We start from the raw sequence: 25,975 nt of genomic DNA on the forward strand, positions 1-25,975 counted from the left end.
AACAGATTGTGTACTAAAGAATTTAACCTTGCCCCAAGAGAAGTCTGGCCTTTGCCCTCAGCAGCTGCGAGGGGTCTCTAAGCCCTTGAAATGTACTGTCCGACAAAAGTATCTTTGTTTACTTGGGCCATATGCTAATGATATGATTTATGGTAGGGTGTTCAGGTCACACAGTATCAGCTCAACCTCAGGAGGGGCTGGAAACCAGTCAACCATGTGGCCAGTGAACTACATCTACGTGACAGAGTTCCAAAAAAAATTCTGGACACCAAGGCTCATGCAAGCCTCCTTGGTTGGCAATATTCTCTTCATGCTGTCACATATCATTGCTAGGAGGAGTTAACTACATTAAGAATTCCACTGAGGGGGCTTCCCTGGTGGTCCAGTGGGTGGGACTCCCCACTCCCAGCACTGGAGTCCCATGTTCGATCCCTGGTCAGGGAACTAGACCTTGCACGCATGCCGCAGCTAAGGGTTGGCATGCCACAACTGAAGATCCCATGCGCCGCAGCTGGGACTCAGCGCAGCCAAAATAAATGGATGAATAAATAAATATTAAACAAAAAAAAAGAATTCCACTGAGAAGACACAATTGGAAGTTCCACATTTAGAACTCTCCTAGACTACTCTGCTCCATGTCTTTCCCTTGGATGATTTTAATCTGTATCCTTTCACTGTAATAAATGTTAACTGTCAGTATACATCTTTCAGTGAGTTCTAAGAAATTACTGAATCTGAGGGTAGTCTTAAGAAATCCTGAACTTGCAACTGATGTCAGAAGTGAGAATGAATAAGATAAATTTAAAAAAAAAAGCACAAATGGTTTTGGGGATCCCCAAATTCTGCAGTTGGTGTCAGAAGTGAGGGAGGACCTGTGAATTGTTTCCTAACTTCATAGTTGGCCTCAAAAGTGAGATTCACTAGAACCATCCTGACTCATTGAAACTTTTGGTTGGGAAGAGGAAGGAAAAGATGACAAGGGTTATGAACCTTTGATTCCTGGATGACTATCTAGTCACTCATGGTATGGAACTACCGCTGCAGTTATTAGAGGTAAAAGTTACCAACACAAAGAACTTAGAAACTGTTGCTCCAACTCCCTGGATAAACAAGGATATGCAAACTAGTAAGAAACAAGGTAATTAAACAATTCCTTGGTTATTGTTATCTGTAGCAGCTAAAATGAAGAGTGTATTGGGACAGATCCTGACACTGGGCAAAGTTTAGATTTCAGCCAGTCTGAGCTACAGCCACTAGCCTCAGAGCCATTCCAAAGGGAAAAATTAATGCTGGGAAAATAGACAGCACCTCTATGACTTCCAGTCACAAAGTAGTCCGGGTTGAGGAAAGACAAAATCAAGAAACTAATGAAACCAGAGTTTACAATGCTAAGGAATTATCTCATTTTGTGGATTGACATTGTATGCTTCCTGAAAAAAACCTTTACTAAAATATTGTAAGAGTGACTGATTACTTAGAGGCAGTATTGTTGATTTTGAATGCTGCAGAACAGAACAGCAATGTTTGAGCTGATGCAGGACCCACAGCTCACTATGGAACCACAGATGGCTATACATAATCTAGACACACAGCAGGTGATTCCTGAGGGGACAGCTAGCTTGGTGGACTGGATAAAAGCCCCTGTGAGGTTTTTTTTTACTCTCAGACAGGTGATTGTCCTTCTCCTATAAATGCCAAATAGAACTCCCCAGAAGAACTGGTTGATATGCTTCTTACACAAGCCACGCCAGATTAGCATTATGCAGAGCAGGATGTTCGTCTACTGAGGATTAGCATTATGCAGAGCAGGATGTTCGTCTACTGAGTATGTCTCCTACTAAGGTCAAGGTAAATAATGTGATTAAGGGGGACCCTTGTACATGGGCACCCCCATGTAATTTTACTGCTGCAAAACCTAGCAATAATCTGAGAAGCCTCATTAGATTTGTCTCAGCTTTATGGGCCTTACAGATGTTAAGAAAACTAGTGATTCATGAGAAAATAGGGAAAGACAAAGAGGAGAGTCAAGGGATTTACCCCAGCAGGATGGAAATCTTTAGGTGGCTGTTAAAAAGGGAGGGGGGGAAGGTGGTGAATAAGGCAGACAATGATGGGGTTGAAACAAGGGTCTTAAAGTAGCACTCTTGGAGGTTGGGTGGACCAATGGGAGCCACTGCTGGTCCCCAACATTAAAGGGTATTAAACAACTGTTGTATTTACCCCAGCATGAAGAAATTTTAAAAGCTGGAAGGCAAAGATGACAATGAGAAACCTGACCTTGTACTGCCTGGAGCAACGAATCCATGGATCAATCAACCTGAAAACTGAAGGAGAGACCAGGGTCTTCTGGCTCAAACCCCAGCTGGAAAACACAAGGCAATATGCACTTGTGTGGGTAAAACAGCCAGGGGGTGGATAAGAGACATTTCCGGGACTCCCTGACATGGGAGCCCAATGTGCTACGATTCTAAAACCTGCTGAAGACCTAATGGGAGCTAAGGTTAGATTGGGAGGAGAGGGATGGTTGATAGGATTAAGGTGATGAAGCTTGGAATATATGAACAGACTTTATGTGAAGTAGTTACATCTCTCCTTTATGTGACTATGTCACTGGAATGGATATTATGTCTGACTGGTACTGTAAAACAGAAGACATACAGGTTCACCTTCAGGTGAGTCTTGATTAGACATGGTACATGGAAACCACTAAAACTGTCCAAGTCCAGGGACTCCCCTGGTGGTCTGGTGGCTAAGACTCCACGTTCCCAATGCAGGGGGCCGGGTTCGATCCCTGGGTAAGGAACTAGATCCCACATGCCGCAACTAAGAGTTTGCATGCCGCTACTAAAGATCCCGCATGCCGCAACTTGAAGATTCCCGCATGTCGCAACTTGAAGATCCCACGTGCCACGACTAAGACCCGGCACAGCAAAATACATACATACATAAATATTTTTTTAAAAAAACAAAACTGTCCAAGTCCACAGAAGTTGTAGACCTGAGACAGTATAGGATACCTAATGGATAAAATGAGATTACAACTTTAATGACAAATTAGAAGCTGGAGTACTAGTACCAATGAATTCTTTGTACAATAACCATGTGTAGCCTGTGAAAAAAAGCAAATGTTTCATCAAGAGTAACAGCAGACTATTAAAGTTTGAATAAAGTAGTGCCACCATAGCATCAGCAGTCCTTGATACGGTTTCAACAATACAAAAAATATATACAGCACACTAAAAAAGAGTGGCACTCAGTGACTGAACATGCAAAATTTTTTTTCTAACTCTGCAAAAGAGCCAACAGCAATTTTCCTTGATGTGGAAGGACCCTAATGTATGTTTACTATACTGCCACAGGGTTATTTCAATTCACCAGCTCACTGGTATGATTTGTTTAGAAGAGATTTAGACTTGATGCAGGTCCTGAGTGTAAAAATATACTATATTAATTTCATGATAATATCAGAAACTAAAGATGAAGGTAAGACTGACTCAGATGCAACTGCGACACACATGACCTCCAGAAGCTCCTGCTAAATATAGCAAAGGTCCAAGGACCTGTCCAAACTGGTGAAATTCTTAGGAATAACCTAGGCAGGAGCCACCCATGACATTCCACAGGTGAAAAAAAATAAACTGCTTCTGCCACCTATCCCTAGAACTAAACAAGAAGCCAACACTTGGTTGGTATATTTGAATTTTAAAGAACACACACTCCATATCTGGGAATATTACCAGCACCAATCAATACAACTACCCAAAAGAAGGTCATATTTGAACGGGGGCCTGAGCAAAGGCAGGCCATGTCTGAACTGCAAAAAGCAGTCTTTCTCATGATGCTTTTGGGCCCCTGTGATCCACACTCGGACATGATTTTCGAAGTGTGAGCAACACGTACCTACACAGATTGAAACTTATGGCAAAAACCTCTCAGTGCCACTCAGCAGAGACCCATCAGGATTCTGGACCAGAGAAATTCTGGATACCATGGTAAAATGTATGTCATTTAAGAGAAAATTACTAGCTTGCCATTCGGCACTGAGACTGACTCTATGACTGAAGGACACAAAATAACCATGAAACCTGAAATACTCATAATGTCTTGGGTGACAGGGGAACACTCTAATGAGGAAGGCAAGGCCCAGAAGCATTCCACATAAACAGAGATGGTCTGTGCAGGAACATGCAACCAGGAGGATGCAACGAAGTATTTATTGTATTTATGAGCAGGTAGCTGGCCTCTTTTCCTCTAAATATAACTTTTGAACCACCAGAGGAGCTGCTGAATGCTATGATCACATAGGTGGTGCTCTATAAAGTCTATTAGCTAACAAAGAGCTGCTTGGTTTATGGATGGTGGTTCCAAGGTGAACAGAAAGCATCCTGTTTACAAGGCCACCACTCTAACTGAAGACGGTATAAGTAATAACAAATCATATTAATGAGGTGGACTGCATGCTGTTATCCCCTATGTTTGGGTTTTTATTGAACTCTGCAGCTGGTATTAGAAGAGAGGGTGGTCTTGTGGACTGTTTCCTAACTTTTGTACAGATGATAAAGAGAAAGAATCTGGTAAGACTTAATAATGAACACTTTAAACTTTGACTATGGGGTATCTTTGAAGAGTGTTTTTAAAGGGGGTGGGGTGAGTGGGGTTTAACTACATGTTAGCCAAATGATACTGGCAGCAATGTGGACAGAATGAATTTGACAATATAAAACTCAAAACAGGGAGACTAGTTGTAAATGTGCTATGGTAACAGGAACCTAGGCTTTTAAGTCCAATGCCATTGGTTCCACCAGTCTATCCAGGAAAATTACAGTGTGAACAAACGAAAGAAAAGGGAAGAACATTCAAGAGGTAATTAGGACTTGGATATGAGTAGTAAAGGAAAGTGGTGAAGGAAAGGGAAGAATGGATCATGGTTAAACTTTGAGAGGAGTGGCTGAAGCTATTCGTTCACAGGATAAAGGATGCCATGTTCCTATTCTTTCTGTTTCACACCATCAATGTAAAACGCCATAAGAAATCTAAACGTTCAAAGATCTGACTGCAGCTGTGAGAAAGTAATTTAATGTCTTACTGAGATTACAAGACAAGAGTAAGATTTGGACCTCAGGTGAAGGCATTCACAAGATTAGTCACCTCAAGCACAACATGAGCCAATTCATAGGTAAGATGAGACATTTTGTAACAAAGGATACGAAAGTTTAAAGTAGCATTTCTACACAAATGTTCTGTAAAACAGTAAGAGGTGCCTTGGAAAAGAAAAAAGAGCATTACCTCTATGAGGTCAAGTTTGAAAGATTCCATACACTGTATTCTATATTCTGAATACCACATGGGAGGAAATGAGCATATGGACTAAAATAGATCTGGAGTCCAAATGCCTGTGTTCAAATCCTGGCTCTACCACTTATGGGGACACCTTGTACAGATTACTAAAGCTTTCTGTGAGAACTCTCGCTCACCTTTAAAACAGTCAGGATATCAGTACCAACACTGTATGGGTGGTTGGTGTGAATTAAACAAACATGCACCATTAGGAAAACTGCCTGGCACAAACTACAGATGCAATACTTGTTAGTAAACAGAATTAATGTATCCCCTTCTTTTAGAGGATTCCAAAAAATTCCAATGGCTCTAATGAACTAAAAGGTCTAAGACATCCTAGAGTTAAACAACAAATATTTAAGTATGGTTAATCAAACTTAACATCTGACTAGAAATTTCAGTACTTTCCAGAACAGTTCAGATGTAACAGGCTGGTGATAAGTGAATACTATTGTATCCTGAGGGTAAAAGAAGGTTGAAAGACAAAGCTACGTATTAATGAATTAGTAATTATGCTACTTAGATGCTTATAAATTCCTAGTTTTTCTACAAACTGTAGATCCAATATGAAAGCAGTATATTTATGCTTTGATGTTAAAATGGGTATCACTTAGCCACACCCATGGAAATATCACCTTTTAAGACAACAGCCCAGAGCCTAAATCCCACAGAACACTTGAAAAAAAGTGTATTTGAACCAGAGGCATTGCATACAAAGAAATAATATAACTCCATTCTTGCAACCCAAATCCATGTACTGATACATTTTCAACAAATATCCATAAAACAATTAAATATGAATATGGAAACCATTAAATAATTTATCAAAAATATATCTTGCTCTAAGACATAAAACACAAAACTGATAATTTTAAAAAGCTAACAAAATTATAGAATAAATACTTGCTTTAGGAAAAATAATTTAACAAGAACTTTTTATAATATTTCTTGATAAGCAATTATGACTTCTGTACCTATGTTCTTTGTGTTCCAATAGCTGACAGTCTCTACATGTCAGCCTATCACATGTTTCACAGAAAAGTTTCAACTGTTCTTGTTTGTGTACAGGGCAGAAAACAGGGCGCTGACCAGATGCTCCAACAGACTCTGCAGTAAAATAAAACACATATTTTTAAACTAAACAAGATTTTTGTCTAACTTTCTAAATTCTTACTGATATTGGTATCAAAAGCTTATAAAGATAAGTAAAAATGCTATAGAGGAAAAAGAGGAAGATTAATAGTAATCATTAAAACTGCTTCTATCTTACCTGAGACATCTTCTTTCTTCCTGATCAAGTGATCTTTAGTGAATTTTACTCTTTGATGTGCTTCAATACATGTCTTACATAGCCACTCTCCACATTCTACACAAAAGCCAACTGCACTTGCATTGTCTTCACAACTAGTACATACCTAAAGGAGGAAATAAATACTAAGCTACATTAAATTTACAAAATATAGATCCACAAAACAAAAAGGTGAAAACTTTCTAACTTGCTGTTAAATATACTAATTCACTGTACCTGGAATAAAATTGTTTTGTTATCCATTTCTCTTCAACAAAATCCTTTCCCTTCCAGATCAAACATTCAGGTAGGTTAAAAAAAGTCTCAGAACACAAAGTCTATACAAGATTTGAATCTTTAAATAATGACTTTTAATCTAATTTAACCAGGTCTGAGGGTGTAGAATAAAGATACCCTTCATTTTCAATTTGAAAGATGAAACTAAGGCATAACTACCCTAAATTATGTAACAATTCAAGCATGTTTTCTTATAATTCATATTTTCATATCAAGATAGGAATATAAAGAAAAATTGAGAAGCATACCTGTTCTGATTTCTCATCAGAACTGCTAGGAGCTTCAGATGTATCTTTCACAAAATAATTATCCACAAGGTCTATCTGTCTGCATTCTTGGCGGCATACTGGGCACCGTATTACACCAACTACAACACAAAACAACAACATTAAGAAATATTCTTCAGAAAAAATAAGGAAATTGTACATGATGCCTACATGGGAACTACTCATTCATATATCATAAACAAGAACAAAGAAATGAGCATTAAGAGCTGAGTAAAGTAAGTTATTCCACTAAGTTATTACACTGGGGAAAATGATATCTTATTTAGGAAGAGAAAATAAGCATTAATATGCAAAAAAACTTTAAGGTGCTTCGCTATTACACTATGTGGTTGTAATAACGGCCCCCAAAGATATCTAGGTCCTAATGCTTGGAAAACCTGTGTCACTTTATACAGCAAAGGAGATTTTGCGAGTGTGATTAAATTAAGGATCTTGAAATGCGTATGCTGTCCTGGATTATCTGATAGGCCATAAATGTCATCACAAGTGATCTAACAAGATGGAGGCAGAAGAAGATTAGACTACAGAAGAGGAGAAGGCAGTTGACAATGAAAGCAGAGATTAGAGTAATGTGCTTTGGAAACAGAGACACAGCCAAGGAATGCAGGTGGCTACTATAAGCTGGAAAAAAAGAAAAAGAAAAAGAAAATGGATTCTCTCCTCAGAGCCTCCAGAAGGAACAAGACCTGCCGACACTTTGACTCTAACACAGTAAAACTGATTTCAAACTTCAGCCTTGAAGAACAGTAAGAAAATAAAATGTATGTTGTTTTAAGACACAAGTTTATGGCAATTGTTACAGCAGAAATAGAAATACACAATCTATCATCTTATAAATTCTGACTTTGTTCAGAACTACTTGAATTCATGCTAATGTGGGAAGAAAGATCATCTGTGATGTAACCTGCTAGTGTTCTAGCATCTATCAGAACAAATAAACCTGCCGAGGTTAACATATGGAAGTTAAATTTAACTGTAAAATAGCATCACAGTCAACACAACAAACTGACTACTATATGTCAGCCATAAACTTGAGAACAGCATATGACTCAATCCTTGCTTTTAAGAAAAGGTTCAAGACTAGGATATAATTTTTACAGTTTATACTATGCATAACTATAGGACGCACCATACAAAGACAAGGCTATAAATAGTCCAAAGAGCTGTGCATACAGGAGGTACAGCTCAGTGGTAGTGAGACTTAGGTGGTGGGTAGAAGGAACTATATACTCTACTTACCACTGTGTGTGTGTGTGTGTGTGTGTGTGTGTGTGTGCGCGCGTGTTTGTGTGGGCATTCACATTTGTGTATGTAATCCACTCCATTTTCTTTGAAACTTCTAAAATTAAAATATGGGAGAATTCCTGTATGTGCAATGATAAAATTTTTGAAAATTTTAGGAAATCAAAAATTCTCCATGCTCCACCTTGATTTATGCTTGAGTTATGTGCTATATTTCCTTTGAAATCTTTGGTTATCAGTAGTTTTACTAAAATTTTGAAGAATCCACTTTCATCTGCTTTCTGCATTTCTTAATATAGGTTCGTAAGACACAGCTTGTTGACAGCATAGTTTCCTAAATGCTGCAGGTTTGCAGCCATTACCACTTCAAAGAGGTTTGAATGAAGGAACTTTTTTTCCTTGTTAAAACAGTTCCTGTTTCTATAGAAACTTCATTTCTAGATTAACCTGTGATGGATGTGCTACCATAATTCAAGTATATAGTTCTTTTTTTTTTTAATCTATCAACTACTCATTGTCATCCACTAGTAAAGACATTAAAGATGCAGCAAGCATCCAGAGGGCAGACAGCAGAAGCAAGAAAAACTACAATCCTGTAGCCTGTGGAACAAAAACCAAATTTACAGAAAGACAAGATGAAAAGACAGAGGGCTATGTACCACATGAAGGAATAAGATAAAACACCAGAAAAACAACTAAATGGAGATAGGCAGCCTTCCAGAAAAAGAATTCAGAATAATGATAGTGAAGATGATCCAGGACCTCAGAAAAAGAATGGAGACAAAGATCAAGAAGATGCAAGAAGGGCTTCCCTGGGGGCGCAGTGGTTGAGAGTCCGCCTGCCGATGCAGGGGACACGGGTTCGTGCCCCGGTCTGGGAAGATCCCACATGCTGCAGAGCAGCTGGGCCTGTGAGCCATGGCCGCTGAGCCTGTGCTCCGCAACGGGAGAGGCCACAACAGTGAGAGGCCTGCATACCACCAAAAAAAAAAAGAAGATGCAAGAAATGCTTAACAAAGACCTAGAAGAATTAAAGAACACGTAGAAGAACTAAAGAACAAAAAACAGAGATGAACGATAACTAAAATGAAAAGAACACTAGAAGGAATCAATAGCAGAATAAATGAGGCAGAAGAACGGATAAGTGACCTGATAGACAGAATGGTAGAATTCACTGCTGAGGAACAGAATAAAGAAAAAAGAATGAAAAGAAATGAAGACAGCCTAAGAGACCTTGGGGACAACATTAAATGCAACAACATTTGCATTATAGGGGTCCCAGAAGGAGAAGAGAGAGAAAGGACCCAAGAAAATATTTCAGGAGATTATAGTCGAAAACTTACCTAAAATGGGAAAGGAAATAGCCACCCAAGTCCAGGAAACACAGAGAGTCCCAGGCAGGATAAACCCAAGGAGAAACATGCCGAGACACACAGTAATCAAATTGATAAAAATTAAAGTCAAAGAAAAATTACTGAAAGCAACAAGGGAAAAATGACAAATAGCATACAAGGGAACTCCCGTGAGGTTAATAGCAGATTTCTCAGCAGAAACTCTACAAGCCAAAATGGAGTGGCATGACATACTTAAAGTGATGAAAGGGAAGAACCTACAACCAAGATTACTCTATCTGGCAAGGGTCTCATTGAGATTCGATGGAGTAATCAAAAGCTTTACAGACAAGCAAAAGCTAAGAGAATTCAGCACCACCAAACCAACTCTACAACAAATGCTAAAGGAACTTCTCTAAGTGGGAAACACAAGAGTAGAAAAGGACCTACAGAGACAAACCCATAACAATTAAGAAAATGGTAAAAGGAACATACATATCGATAACTACCTTAAACGTGAATGGATTAAATGCTCCAACCAAAAGACACAGGCTTGCTGAATGGACACAAAAACAAGATCCATATATAAGCTGTCTACAAGATACCCACTTCAGACCCAGGGACACATTCAGACCGAAAGTGAGGAGATGGAAAAAGATATTCCATGCAAATGGAAATCAAAGGAAAGCTGAAATAGCAATTCTCATATCAGATAAAATAGACTTTAAAATAAAGAATGTTGGGCTTCCCTGGTGGCGCATTGGTTGAGAGTCCGCCTGCCGATGCAGGGGACACGGGTTCGTGCCCTGGTCCGGGAAGATCCCGCATGCCGCGGAGCGGCTGGGCCCGTGAGCCATGGCCGCTGGGCCTGCGCGTCCGGAGCCTGTGCTCTGCAGCGGGAGAGGCCACAGCAGTGAGAGGCCCACGTACCGCAGAAAAAAAATAAAAAAATAAAAAAAAAATAAAATAAAAATAAAGAATGTTACAAGAGACAAGGAAGGACAATACATAATGATCAAGGGATCAATCCAAGAAGAAGATATAACAATTATAAATATATACGCTCCCAACATAGGAGCACCTCAATACACAAGGCAACTGCTAACAGCTATAAAAGAGGAAATCGACAGTAACACAATAATAATGGGAGACTTTAACACCTCACTTACACCAACAGACAGATCATCCAAAATGAAAATAAATAAGGAAACAGAAACTTTAAGTGACCCAATAGACCAGATAGATTTAATTGATATTTATAGGACGTTCTATCCAAAAACAGATTACACTTTGTTCTCAAGTGCGCACGGAACATTCTCCAGGAAAGATCACATCTTGGGTCACAAATCAAGCCTCAGTAAATTTAAGAAAATTGAAATCATATCAAGCATCTTTGCTGACCACAACACTATGAGATGAGAAATCAATTACAGGGAAAAAAAACTGTAAAAAACACAAACATATAGAGTATAAACAATACGTTACTAAATAACCAAGAGATGACTGAAAAAATCAAAGAGGAAATCAAAAAATACCTAGAGACAAATGACAATGAAAACACGACGATCCAAAACCTATGGGATGCAGCAAAAGCACTTCTAAGAGGGAAGTTTATAGCTACACAAGCCTACCTCAAGAAACAAGAAATACCTCAAATAAACAATCTAACCTTACATCTAAAGGAACTAGAGAAAGAAGAACAAACAAAACCCAAAGTTAGCAGAAGGAAAGAAATCATAAAGATCACAGCAGAAATAAATGAAATAGAAACAAAGAAACCAGTAGCAAAGATCAATAAAAGTAAAAGCTGGTTCTTTGAGAAGACAAACAAAATTGATAAACCATTAGCCAGACTCATCTAGAAAAAGAGGGAGAGGACTCAAATAAAATCAATAAAATCAGAAATGAACAAGGAGAAGTTACAACAGACACCACAGAAATACAAAGCATCCTAAGAGACTACTACAAGCCACTCTATGCCAGTAAAATGGACAACCTGGAAGAAATGGACAAATTCTTAGAAAGGTATAACCTTCCAAGACTGAACCAGGAAGAAATAGAAACTATGAACAGACCAATCACAAGTAATGAAATTGAAACTGTGATTAAAAATCTTCCAACAAACAAAAGTCCAGACCAGATGGCTTCACAGGTGAATTCTATCAAACATTTAGAGAAGAGCTAACACCCATCCTTCTCAAACTCTTCCAAAAAATTGCAGAGGAAGGAACACTCCCAAACTCATTCTATGAGGCCACCATCACCCTGATACCAAAACCAGACAAAGATAATACAAAAAGAGAAAATTACAAACCATTATCACTGATGAATACAGATGCAAAAATCCTCAACAAAATACTAGCAAAGAGAATCCAACAACACATTAGAAGGATCATACATCATGACCAAGTGAGATTTATCCCAGGGATGCAAGGTTTCTTCAATATACGCAAATCAATGTGATACACCATATTAACAAATTGGAGAATAAAAACCATATGATCATCTCAATAGATGCACAAAAAGCTTTCGACAAAATTCAGCACCCATTTATGATAAAAACCCTCCAGAAAGTAGCAGAGAGGGAACTTACCTCAACATAATAAAGGCCATATATGACAAACACAGCCAACATCATTCTCAATGGTGAAAAACTGAAACCATTTCTTCTAAGATCAGGAACAAGACAAGGTTGCCCACTCTTGCCACTATTATTCAACATAACTTTGGAAGTTTTAGCCACGGCAATCAGAGAAGAAAAAGAAATAAAAGGAATCCAAATCGGAAAAGAAGAAGTAAAATTGTCACTCTCTCCAGATGACATAATACTATACATAGAGAATCCTAAAGATGCCACCAGAAAACTACTAGAGCTAATCAATGAATGTGGTAAAGTTGCAGTATACAAAATGAATGCACAGAAATCTCTTGCATTGCTATCACTAATGATGAAAAATCTGAAAGCAAAATTAAGGAAACACTTCCATTTACCACTGCAACAAAAAGAATAAAATACCTAGGCATAAACCTACCTAGGGAGACAAAAGACCTGTATGCAGAAAACTATTAAGACACTGATGAAAGAAATTAAAGATCATACCAACAGATGGAGAGATATGCCATGTTCGTGGATTGGAAGAATCAATATTGTGAAAATGACTATACTACCCAAAGCAATCTACAGATTCAATGCAATCCCTATTAAATTACCAATGGCACTTTTTACAGAACTAGAACAAAACATCTTAAAATTTGTATGGAGACACAAAAGACCCCAAATAGCCAAAGCAGTCTTGAGGGAAAATAAACAGAGCTGGAGGAATCAGACTCCCTGACTTCAGACTATACTACAAAGCTACAGTAATCAAGACAATATGGTACTGGCACAAAAACAGAAATATGTATCAACGGAACAGGATAGAAAGCCCACAGATAAACCCACGCACCTATGGTCAGCTAACCTATGACAAAGGAGGCAAGGATACACAAGAAAAGACAGCCTCTTCAATAAGTGGTGCTGGGAAAACTGGAAAGCTACATGTAAAAGAATGAAATTAGAACACTCCCTAACACCATACACAAAAACAAACTCAAAATGGATTAGAGACCTAAATGTAAGACTGGACACTATAAAACTCTTAGAGGACAACATAGGAAGAACACTCTTTGACATAAATCAAAACAAGATCTTTTTGATCCACCTCCTAGAGAAATGGAAATAAAAACAAAAATAAACAAATGTGACCTAATGAAACTTAAAAGCTTTTGCAAAACAAAAGAAATTAAAAGAAGACGAAAAGACAACCCTCAGAATGGGAGAAAACATTTGCAAACGAATCAATGGACAAAGGATTAGTCTCCCAAATATATAAACAGCTCATGCAGGTCAATATTAAAAAAACAAACAACCCAATCAAAAAATGGGCAGAAGACCTCAAGAGACATCTCTCCAAAGAAGACAGATAGATGGCCAAGAAGCACATGAAAAGCTGCTCAACATCACTAATTAGAGAAATGCAAATCAAAACTACAATGAGGTATCACCTCACACCAGTTAGAATGGGCATCATGAGAAAATCTAAAAACAACAAATGCTGGATAGGGTGTGGAGAAAAGGGAACCCTCTTGCACTGTTGGTGGGAATGTAAATTGATACAGCCACTATGGAGAACAGTATGGAGGTTCCTTAAAAAACTAAAAATAGAATTACCATATGACCCAGCAATCCCACCATTGGGCATATACCCAGAGAAAACCATAATTCAAAAAGACACATGCACCCCAATATTCACTGCAGCACTATTTACAATAGCCAGGTCATGGAAGCAACCTAAATGCCTATCGACAGACAAATGGATAAAGAAAATGTGGTACATATATACAGTACAATATTACTCAGCCATAAAAAGGAACGAAATTTGGTCATTTGTAGAGATGTGGGTGGATCTAGAGGTCATACAGAATAAACTTAACTCAGAAAGAGAAAAACAAATATCGTATATTAAAGCATATATGTGGAACCTAGAAAAAATGGTACAGATGAACCAGTTTGCAGGGCAGAAATAGAGACACAGATATAGAGAACAAATGTATGGACACCAAGGGGGAAAGTGGCGGGGTGGGGGTGGGGGGGGATGAATTGGGCGATTGGGATTGACATGTATACACTAATATGTATAAAATGGATAACTAATAAGAACCTGCTGTATAAGAAAATAAATAAAATTCAAAATTCAAGAAAAAAGATGCAGCAAGCTTATTTTCTAAATGAAATAGGCATTTTCATATTTATTATTGCACTTTTGGTTATGCAAACACTTCGATGATATAAATGTTTTTGTCCCCCATAAATCTGGTCAGAAATCACTTTTGATTTTGTTGATTAAGTTAAACAATCTACAGTAGGATAGAGTACTAGGTACAAGTGGTACAAACGAAGATAAAAGACTACAATAAAAATGCTAGATCTTAAAATAGAAACTGGTTTATGCACTAAACGTTTTGTGCTCTGGTCTAATATTAACATGTCAGGACTTCCCTGGTGGTCCAGTGGTTAAGAATCTGCCTTCCAATGCAGGGGGAATAGGTTTGATCCTGGTTGGGGAACTGAGATCAGTTCCCTGCATGCTGTGCTGCATGGCCAAAAATTTTAAAAATAAAAATAAAAATCCTGTCATTAAAAAAACAAACAAACATGATGTCTGTGTAAAATGACAAAAAGAACCAGTGTTGAATCACGTTATATTTCTTGTCATTCTGCATTATCCCAGATTGCTAAATGTGTTCTTTCCAAGAAGTTTGATTGAATTACTGTATACATTTCCTGTCCTATGTGACAGTTCTGTCACTGTTAGAGATTTCAGTAATTAAAGTGGGAAACAGCTTAGGTTATTTTCCTTATCAAAACTATGTTCCCTGGAGCCACATTGTTATGATGGTTTTCATGCTCCTGTATACTGGATGTCTCAAGGTGAGTGCAGTTCAGGGGATCCTTTCTAATTACAGGAAGGTACTTCTTTCCTTCAACACTGTGATCTGACCTGTGACAAATCTGTACTATACACTATGTAAATGGCTAACAAGTCAATTGCAAACCAACTGAATGTACAAAATCTTAGTGCTGGTGCTGAAATCTCTTCAGAATAGTCATCATGATGTCAAAGTTTCGAAATCTGCAAGCATCAAGTGTCAATCAAAACTAAAGATGAAACACTAGTGCATATTGAATTCTCATCCTTTAGGTGTACTTCTTTTTAGATTTTTTGGTTCTCAGCAATTTTTACCATAATGTTTCATTTAAATTTCCTATATACTAACTTCGTTTGTGTGACTGAAATAAAACTGCAGTATATTAAAAAAAAAAAGGGTTCAAGACTAGTATATGATTTTTATAGTTTATACCACGCACAACTATAAGAAGCAGCATACAAAGACAAGGATATAAACAGTCCAAGAGTTGTACATATAGGAGGTATAGCTCAGTCGTAGAGCATTTGACTGCAAAGAGTTGTACATATACAAACTACAGTAATTTATATGGTAATTGTAATGGAAAATGAAAACAAAATGTCATGCTAAAAGCAGGAATATCAGTCCCTCAGCAGACATACATACATTGGTAAAACAAACTCAAATTTACCATTACATATGAAAACAAAATATTGTTTTTATAATACGAAATGCATACAAAGATCCTGCTCAAAGGAAATGCATAAAAACAATTTTTCGAATCAAAGGAAAAAACAGTATGGTCAGGAGAAAGGGGGAAATGAATACAGATATTTTTACACCTAAGATGGCATGAATCAAAAACCATCGTAGAGTGACTTCCCTGGTGGGCCAGTGGTTAAGAATCTGCCTTCCAATGCAGGGGAAGCAGGTTCAATCCCTAGTTGGGAAACTAAGATCCCACGTGCCATGGGGCAACTAAGCCCATGTGCCTCAACTACCAAGCCTGCACACCACAACTATAGAGCCCGTGCGCCACAACTAGAGAGAAGTCTGCGCACCACAATGAAAGATCCTGTATGCCACAGCTAAGACCCAATGCAGCCAATAAATGAATGAATGAATGAATGAATGAATGAATGAATAAATAAAATATTTTTTAAAAATCCTGGAAACCTACAGCATAACTACAGAGGAGATGAGGATAAGTAATTTAGGAGCAAAAATACCCGAGCAACTAACTTCTTACAGTGAATAAGGTAAGTTTTTACTGAAGAGGTGACATTTATACATGGTCTTGAAGAATCAACATGCATTCACTAACGTGCAAGAAAGAGTATGCTTGGTTGGCCTGGGTTCATTAAACCCCACGCATTCCTAAGGAAGGCCTTCAACACTAACCCTTGATGGGCATATGGGAGATGGCCTTTGAACTCTTGGAATATTATGCCTGATGAAAGCGTTTCTGTTTGCCTGAGGCCTTGGGCCATCTGTATTCAGTTTTACCTGTGGGGTTGGCTGAAGTCCAGTAGGTGTTATCAGTTCTGTGGATGCTGCATCCCTATATGACTGAGTCTTCAATAAAAACCCCAGACAAGGGCTTCCCTGGTGGCGTAGTGGTTAAGAATCCAATGGCCAATGCAGGGGACACGGGTTTGACCCCTGGTCTGGCACAATCTCACATGCCAGGGAGCAACTAAGCCCGTGTGCCACAACTACTGAGCCTGAGCGCCTAGAGCCTGTGCTCCGTAACAAGAGAAGCCACCGCAATGAAAAGCCCGCACACCGCAACGAAGAATAGTCACCACTCACCACAACTAGAGAAAAGCCCACACGCAGCAACGAAGACCCAACCAATGCAGCCAAAAATCAAATAAATAAGTAAATTTATTTAAAAAAAAACCCAGACACAGAGGTTCATGTGAGCTTCCCTGGTTGGCAATACTCCTCCTGCATATTGTCATACATTGTAACTGGGAGAATTAAGAATCTCCCTGTGCAACTCCACTGAAAGGAGACACCTGGATGCTTGCATCTGCTTTCTCCTGGATTTTACACCATGCACTTCTTCTCTTTGCTAATTTTAATCTGTATCCTTTCACTGCAGTAAAATCAACCATGAGTATAAGAGCTTTTCTTAATTCTGTGAGTCCTTCCAGCAAATCACTGAACCTGAGGATGGTCTTGGGGACCCCCAACAAAACAAGGAAAGGAAGAAACAGCATGCAAACCAAGAAGAGCAGGTGCGAAGTTCACAAATGGAAAAAAAAGGAGTCTATAGATAGAAAACTGTATGTATATATAATTATATATATGTAAAATATTGAGAAGGTTCTTAAGAAATTTGTAACATCTTTTTTTTTTTTTTGCATTACGCGGGCCTCTCACTGTTGTGGCCTCTCCCGTTGCGGAGCACAGGCTCCGGATGTGCAGGCTCAGCGGCCATGGCTCACGGGCCCAGCCGCTCCGCGGCATGTGGGATCCTCCCAGACCGGGGCACGAACCCGTGTCCCCTGCATCGGCAGGCGGACTCTCAACCACTGCGCCACCAGGGAAGCCCTGTAACATCTTAATGAAGGAATATCTCTGAAGGAATATCTCTGAAGAGACATTCTGTTCTGAGCAAGAAACATTCAATATATAAAAGTATCCATTATACTTTTATGTATGATTTGATGCAAGTCATACCAGGTTTTGTTTTTTGAACTCAATAAGCTGACTCTTAGATTCTTACCATTTCTACTTCTACCTGGCAAGCTGACATCACAGTTTATGACTTTTTATCTTTTTCAAAAAATGTAGATGGTAAAAGGATACCTAAACATTGCAGAAGAAACACAACCCAAAGTACAGGAGGAATAGAGGGATACATTTGAGAAAGACTCTTATTTGCCATAAAGGTTTTCAGAGAAGCTTGGAATTCAGAAATCTAAGGCATGAAAGAACCCCCAATGAGACACAGGAAAATTTAAGTCTGCAGACCATCAGACAAACCCATTCTTATGCTGACTACTTACTTCTGTCAGATTACCCAGCAGCCAAGGTGTCTTGCCACCAAAACAAAAAGAGTTGAAGCTTCTTTAGGGATCTTTCTGCTATTTACTTCTATATTTATAAACAAATTTTTAAATTATATAAATGTTTGTGTTAAAAATGTGAGTCATTTTCCATTCGAGTTTATGAGTAACAATGCCCTTGTAATTAGTGATCAGATGAGCGTGCTCCTGACTCAATCACTCAGTACTAGTTGTCATGTTGAGTTTTGATTACTATGCAAAACTGAAACCCAAACTTCAAAGCCAAAGCTACCGACCAAGTTTTTTTGTTTTGTTTTTTTAAATTTTTATTTATTTATTTTCATTTTTGGCTGCGCTGGGTCTTCGTTTCTGTGCGAGGGCTTTCTCTAGTTGGGGCGAGCGGGGGCCACTCTTCATCGCGGTGCACAGGCCTCTCACTGTCGCGGCCTCTCTTGTTGCGGAGCACAGGCTCCAGACGCGCAGGCTCAGTCGTTGTGGCACACAGGCCTAGTTGCTCTGCAGCATGTGGGACCTTCCCAGACCAGGGCACGAACCCGTGTCCCCTACATTGGCAGGCAGATTCTCAACCACTGTGCCACCAGGGAAGCCCCTACTGACCAAGTTTTATGCATAACGTCTCTAGAACTGATTTCATTACTTCAAAGTTCTGAGAGACTCATTCATACCTATTAGATTAATTTCTTTTAAGTGTCAATTTACTAAAATGTATAATTTATTGGGGGGGTTGTTTAAAGGCTAAAGTAGACAAGTCTACAAACTAGTTTATCTCCACAGTGTTGTTAACTGGAATTTAGCTTCATTAAATTGGTGGACTTCTATTCAAGATGGATCACTAAGCAGATCTAAGACCACCTGACCCCCAACTCAAACACAGAAATGGCTAACATATAACAAATTAAAGGTCTAAAAATATATAACTGAGTCTACAACCAAGAAGTCAAAATTTGAAGTGCCATAAACAAAAAGGGCACTCAAAGCCTAAGTGGTAAGGCAGTGATGTAAGTGGGCCACAGGGGTTATTGTTACCACCGTTGGGAAAAGGAAGACAAAGGTTAAAAGTTGAAACTGAACTCCCTCAATAAAGCCATAGGGCAGGCTTTAAGTACTCTAAAACCTAAAATCCTTGCCAGCCGTGGAGTCATCCACAAGAAGCCTGAACACAAACAAGCTTCCTGCATAGATACATAACCAAAGTGTGTACTACCTGCACAGTACATAGAAAGGCCAAGTCAAGAAACTAATAAGAAGCTTGTCTAGGAGTAGCTTCCAGGTTGGTGAACTTGGGGATATTCAGGAAGAGTGACATACTTAGTGAGCATGGAAGGTCCACACCTTTTCCCACATACCTTGCCCTATGCATCTCTTCCATCTGGCTGTTCCTGAGCTATATTCTTTTATAATAACTGGTAATCTATCCAATGCCAGATGACTTAGAAGTTCATGTAGTGATGCAATCTCCAGCCCTGAACCTTCGTGTCCTGGCACCAGTTCTTCTGAGATTTCAGAAACACTGAATGGAAAACTGGAAGTAAATCTATTATGAACCAGAAGGAACCCAAGGAAACCAGTCCATCATACTAGTCATCTTTCCCAAGGCTGAACTCAACGTTTCTCTTCTGTTCTCTATCCTAAGTTCAAGTTCTTATTTAAAATCTCCTTTTAATCAACTCAGAACTCCAAACGAAATGTCCACGAAGCAGAAGTCATTATTTTTGCCTAACAGCTACTTGTTTTCCTGGGATTCTTCTTTAGGTAAGTAAATTCACATATTCATTCAACAACAACAAAAAGAAGCTTGTCTGGACCCTTACAAACACAAAACCATCTCATTAGAACTCCTCCCAACCCAAGGCACAAGTGGAACTCCCACTGAAGATAAGCTCATAAATAAAACTACAATGCACATGAAGAAATTTCAGTACTATTATAGTCAACAAATACAATAAACCAAGAAGTAGAAACCTAATCCACAGAAGACAATCAGTCTGATAAAGACTTCAAATATGTGTAAAATTTTCACAAAGTGACAAATGGGATCTATGAAAATGGGTAGATCTGAAAAAGAATCAAGAAAATAAAATTATTGAATAAACTCACAACACGAGTTAAATAATAAGTGATAACTGTAAAAAAAATTATCAAGGTAGAAGATAGATATGAAGAAATCACATAGAATTCAACAGAGATAAGGAGAGATAGAAACCACAAAATAGAAGAAGCAAGCTAAAGAACTGAATGAGACTTTCTGGCGGTGACAACCTCCCCACAAGAACAAGCCTCTCACAAAGGATCTCCTTCATCCCTCTCCAGAAAAGAAGAAGAAACACAAGAAGAAGCACCTGGTGCAGAGCCCCAATTCCTATTTCATGGATGTGAAATGCTCAAGATGCTATAAAATCACCACTGTCTTTAGCCATGCACAAACATTTTTTTGTGTTGGCTGCTCTACTATCTTCTGCCAGCCTACAGAAGGAAAAAGCAAGGCTTACAGAAGGATGCTGCTTCAGACAGAAGCAGCACTAAAATCACCCTGAATCAAGATGAATGGGAAACCATCCCAATAAATACATTTTGGATACTAAAAAAAAAAAAAAAAAAAAAGGCGGTGGGGACTGAATAAGAAACTCTAGCATGTGTCAAATAGAAGTTCTAAAAGTTCATGAAGGAACTGAAGTAGAGATGCTAAAGAGATAATAGCTGGAAATTTCAGAACTAAAGAAATGAACCCTCAGATTGCAATCCAAGTCCTGAGCAGGGTAAATAAAAATAAATGTGCACACATAAACACAGCAAAAATGAAGAACTTTTTTTTTTTTTTGGCAGTGCCATGTGGCTTGCAGGACCTCAGTTCCCTGACCAGGGACTGAACTCAGGCCACGGCAGTGAAAAGCCCAGAATCCTAACCACTAGGCCACCAGGGAACTCCCGAAAAAAACTCTTAATAACTACTAGTAATAGAAGAAAATCAGACTTACACCTGACCTCATCAGTAAAAAAAAAAACTGTCAAAAGATAACACGAATGTTTATCTTCAAAGCTGTTAGAGAAAATAACAGTCAACCAGCAATCTGTATCCTGATTAATGTTATTCAAGAATATAAGCAAATCAAATTATCAGACATATAACAGTACTTATTCATTGCTGTAAGAATAAAGCATTAGACTGAACCATATAAAACTGCCAGTATTTGACCACTTGTGACCTGCAAATATGGTAATTTTATACAGTTCAACCTGATATTTAAGAACATGGAAAAATACTTAGAAGTTACAAAAATTAATGAGCAAAGGCATCAATAAAACATATTGAGGGCCTCCCTGGTGGCGCAAGTGGTTGAGAGTCCGCCTGCCGATGCAGGGGATACGGGTTCGTGCCCCGGTCTGGGAGGATCCCATATGCCACGGAGCGGCTGGGCCCGTGAGCCATGGCCGCTGAGCCTGCGCGTCCGGAGCCTGCGCGTCCGGAGCCTGTGCTCCGCAACGGGGGAGGCCACAACAGTGAGAGGCCCGCATACCGAAAAAAAAAAAAAACATATTGATATCTAAATGCATGGGCTAAAAGTAAATATTATATAAAAGAGAGATTAAAAAATTAAATTAAAATACCAAAATATAATAATCTGTTCTATTATAATTAAACTTCAGCTTTAAAAAATCATTCTAATTACAATATGAATGGAAAATTGAGATATGATTAAAATTATGTCAATTAAAATAAGGTAAAAACCTTACCTTAACAAAATAAGCAAAGGCCTTGAAATTCAATCACACAAACTGGAGAGTCAAATTTCAGAAATTCCAGGCATCTCTATTAGTTGGCACCTTTTTTTCCAGTCTGATTCACATAAATTGGCTCAGGAGACACTGGGGACACAGGAACTCTCTGCCACCCCACAATCCTTGTCAGATGTTTCCCGGCCCAACTTTGCTCTACCTTGTACTTCTGCCCTTATCCCAGGAAGAATTTTAACCTGCCCGTTTGAAAACAAAGGCTGTGCTGGGGACAGGAAATAATCAAATTATATCTATATTTGCATTAGTACAAGGTTTTACTGTAAGATCAGGTAGTATTTACTGGGAAATTTATATGTATTAGTTCATTCAGTCCTCGTAACAGCTTTGTAAAGTAGGTTCAATTACTATCCCCACTTCAAAGGTGAAAAAACTGAGGTTCAGAGAGATTAGATAATGTTCTCAAGCTATTTGACAATGTAAATGGAGGGGAGAGGAGACCAAGGTCTGAAACCTAAATGTCTAAACCTACAGCCAATGCTCTTAAAACCTATGCTAAACTAGCCCTCTAATTAAAAGGCTCGTCTATTAGTAACAAAATAAGAGACCAAACTAAGGAAATCATAAGAGAAACGTAGATGATAATTTAGAGGCAGAACTGATTTACTTAATGAATGAATATGTAAAGATGGAGAGGTAACAGTTATAGCAAGGGAAGAAATTTGAAATTCTAGATGATTTGCAAGTTTCTGGCATGGGTAATTCATGGATAATTACACAATTACTCAAAATGAGGGAAAAGTAATTTTAGCCAGATGTAATGAATAAGTTTCGGATAGACTGTTTAGCATAGTTCTAGAACTGAAGAGTGTGAATCACCAGCATATAAGTATTTCAAATCTGAAGTGCAGTTATGATTAGTGAAGGGAGAATAGGATCAAGGACAATACCCCTTTGTACACCAATATTTATGGGTTAAGCAAAAGAAAAGGAGGTCTCAGATTTAGGAGACAAATTCCAAACATCTTCAACTGCAAATCCCAATAAGTACATTTTACATGAAACACATACATGTAGCTGAAATAAATGAAATCAAACAAGGGTCAACTACTTTTTCCATTAACCACTCATGATCCTGTTGTGCCTGTAGCAATTTACTTTTAGAATCACACACTATCCTTAAGTATCAGCTGACTCTTGGCATAACCTAACAATCTTTTTATTCAGCCCTAGTTCTCTTTCCCATACCATGGAGTAGTTAGTTCAAATCTTCAATCATCAATTCCCCTCCTTTCCCTTAGAAAGTAATTATGAATGAAAAAATACAGACATGTTTTTCAGGTGGAGAAGGGAGTGGAAGGGAATTTACACCTATGGCCTCTAATTACCTAAGTGGGAGGCCAGATCAAGTGATGAGGGTGAGTCTTGTGAGTTGACTGTTGAAAGTCTGAATTGAATAATTCAGGGAACAGGAAAAAGAGGCTGGAGAGAATAAGATTAGTGGGTAGTGTCAAGAGCCCCAAGTTTGAAAGGTATAACCATTCCCAATGCTAATTCCTCCCTTCACCTTGCACCTATCTCCCGTTCATCTCTATTCCTTCCCTGTGTGCACACAATAGTAGGCACCTAGGAAGAAGTACATATTTGCTAAGAAGGAAGAAGGCAAAAAATAACTAGATCCTGAAGCAACAAGTCACTGATCTTTTCCACAGAAATTTTTTAACAGTGGAGGTAGCAGCACAAAGATTTGTATATGAATACGGGGGAGCTCAAAATATGAAATGTTAAATATGTTGCCCATTCTTACAAAACAAGCTGTCAATAAAGAGAGCGAAAGAATGGAGAGGCAGAATAAAGTAGTATACTGCTTTATACAGGAAAAAATTGGAGATATAATACAGAAAATAACTAAATTAATTTATAATCAAATTGGCTTAACCCTACAAACTAATACCATACAGAATGTGTATTTAAATTATTAGTAGTACGTATCCAGTAAGTCTGCACAAGTCAGTTTTACCACTGTGGTGATCAGTTTGTAATGTATAAAAATATCGAATCACTGTCGTACACCTGAAACTAATGTAATACTGTAAGTCAATTATGCAAAAAACTGAACACTTGTCATGTACAAAAGAATATTTATAACACATATGCAGGCTGAGCACAATAAAAGAAAAACTCGAAAAGCCAAAAAAAAAATTTTTTTTACCACTAAATATAGAACTGGCTTAAGCTGAAGTCATAGTTATATATGGCCACTTATGTGTACAAATGATCATATAAGACCTAACACTGATTATCAAACATAAAAATATATTTAGGAAATACAGTAATTAAGCATGGATGTTATCATAAAGCTTCTTGGTATTCTTTAAGCTTCCTAATTCTTAAAGATAGATCTTTAAATTAAAATTCAAAAACCTAACATACTCAGAAAATTATGAGTAAATTCATTACCAAATATAGCAATCTAATTCCAGTACTCAGCATTGTTTGAAATAAGGTTGAAGTTTTTTCAATATTAAGAGAAACTTGTGTAAAAAATAACATACTTTTAAACTGGTAATGGGGGCAAGTTACACCCTGCTAGCTACGAAAAAGCACAGTTTAAAAAATAATAAACAGTTCAGCCAATAACTTATTAAGAATGATTTTTATACTTCTAAAGGAAAAGAAGGAGAAAGCTATAGAGATAGTATTTGTACTACAAAGCATAAAATATAAACCACCTGGTCCTTTACAGAAAAAGTACTGAACATCTAGTTTGAATGAATGATTTTTCACTAACTCACGAACTTCAAGATAGTTCTTGAATTCAAGTACTCAAATCCAAAACTAAAGGAATTCTGAGTCTTCTTTGTGGATACAGCTCACAGGAGAGAGGGCTTCAATCTGTGTATACATACATGTGCTTACTTGCATGCACCTAGGTTTTCTTTACTCTCTTTTCATGGGGGAAGGAGGCATGGAACTGAAAAGTCCTAGTGGAACCTGGAGCCTTCACTATGAAGAGCCAGGATTCCATGGCTGCCTGGTTCACCGCATCTACTTATTCATTGCCTCCTTTAGGAGGCCATCTGAATTTTGCACTGACAGGTTCAGTCAGTCAGTCCCTGGATCATGAGGACTGTTCCAACCCCAACTGTACAAGCTGAGCAGGGAAACAGTAAGGCTCTGCTACTCTTGGACTAAGGTAATTAATTTGAAAATGTATTTATTAAAGGGCAGCTGAAACAAAGTTTATCATGTCTTTCATGGTCTGCTAGTTCACCACTGACCAATAAAACCATCCCCCACAAAACTGACCCTGTAAAGGGAGCCATACTCATGAATAGGCAAAGAATAAGTATATTCCATCTGAGGAGGTTCAGTAACTTGAGGGAGACCAAGGTGAACAATCAGAACCAGCTGACTGGCTCCTACTGAGGCAGAACTAGTGGAAGAAACAAAAGAGAACTTGACTAGAAAAAAAAAAGCTTACTCGAGAAATGCAATTAGAATATACATTGCAAGTACAAAAAAAAGAGCTCTGCTAAAATTAAATAAATGTGATTTTCATTTATAAAAACAGAAGACCTGAAAGAAAAAAAAAGGTAACTTCTAAGAAGCAAATTAAGCAAATTAAGAAACATACCTAAAACAAAAGAAAGGTTTAAAGAGAAAAGAATAAACAAATAAATATCAGCAAATGGAGGTGGGTGGAAGGAGGTAGAACCAAAAAAAAAAAGAGGAAAAACAGTATAGCATTAGATAAGTCTAATTTGACCTCAAAAAGCATTAAATAGGACAAGGAGAAATTTTATTTAACAGTGAAGTATACAATCCATAAACTGTCATAAACTTTTATGCAACAAACAGGATGCCAGCCACAAACAAAAAGTAAAAATATGTGAATATAGACAAACCTAATGGTAAAACATAAAATTTAGTGGCTCTTGAACTCATATATCCTTATCTAAATTCTGAAATCCA

General features: G+C 38.1%; 1 protein-coding gene across 2 annotated transcripts in view; it reads right to left on the reverse strand.

Annotated features, from left to right (window-relative positions):
• TRIM33 (tripartite motif containing 33) overlaps positions 1-25,975 on the reverse strand; it is a 161,635-nt gene that overhangs the window by 67,855 nt on the left and 67,805 nt on the right. For both annotated transcript variants that reach the window (XM_060090302.1, XM_060090300.1), the window contains exons 2-4: positions 7,171-7,289; positions 6,608-6,752; positions 6,312-6,444 (exon numbers count right to left, since the gene is read on the reverse strand). In XM_060090302.1, the coding sequence (XP_059946285.1) occupies positions 6,312-6,444; positions 6,608-6,752; positions 7,171-7,289 (397 nt within the window). The remainder of the gene's footprint in view (positions 1-6,311; positions 6,445-6,607; positions 6,753-7,170; positions 7,290-25,975) is intronic.

This window comes from Mesoplodon densirostris, chromosome 2 (genome assembly GCF_025265405.1).
Source record: "Mesoplodon densirostris isolate mMesDen1 chromosome 2, mMesDen1 primary haplotype, whole genome shotgun sequence".
Taxonomy (NCBI): Eukaryota; Metazoa; Chordata; class Mammalia; order Artiodactyla; family Ziphiidae; genus Mesoplodon; species Mesoplodon densirostris.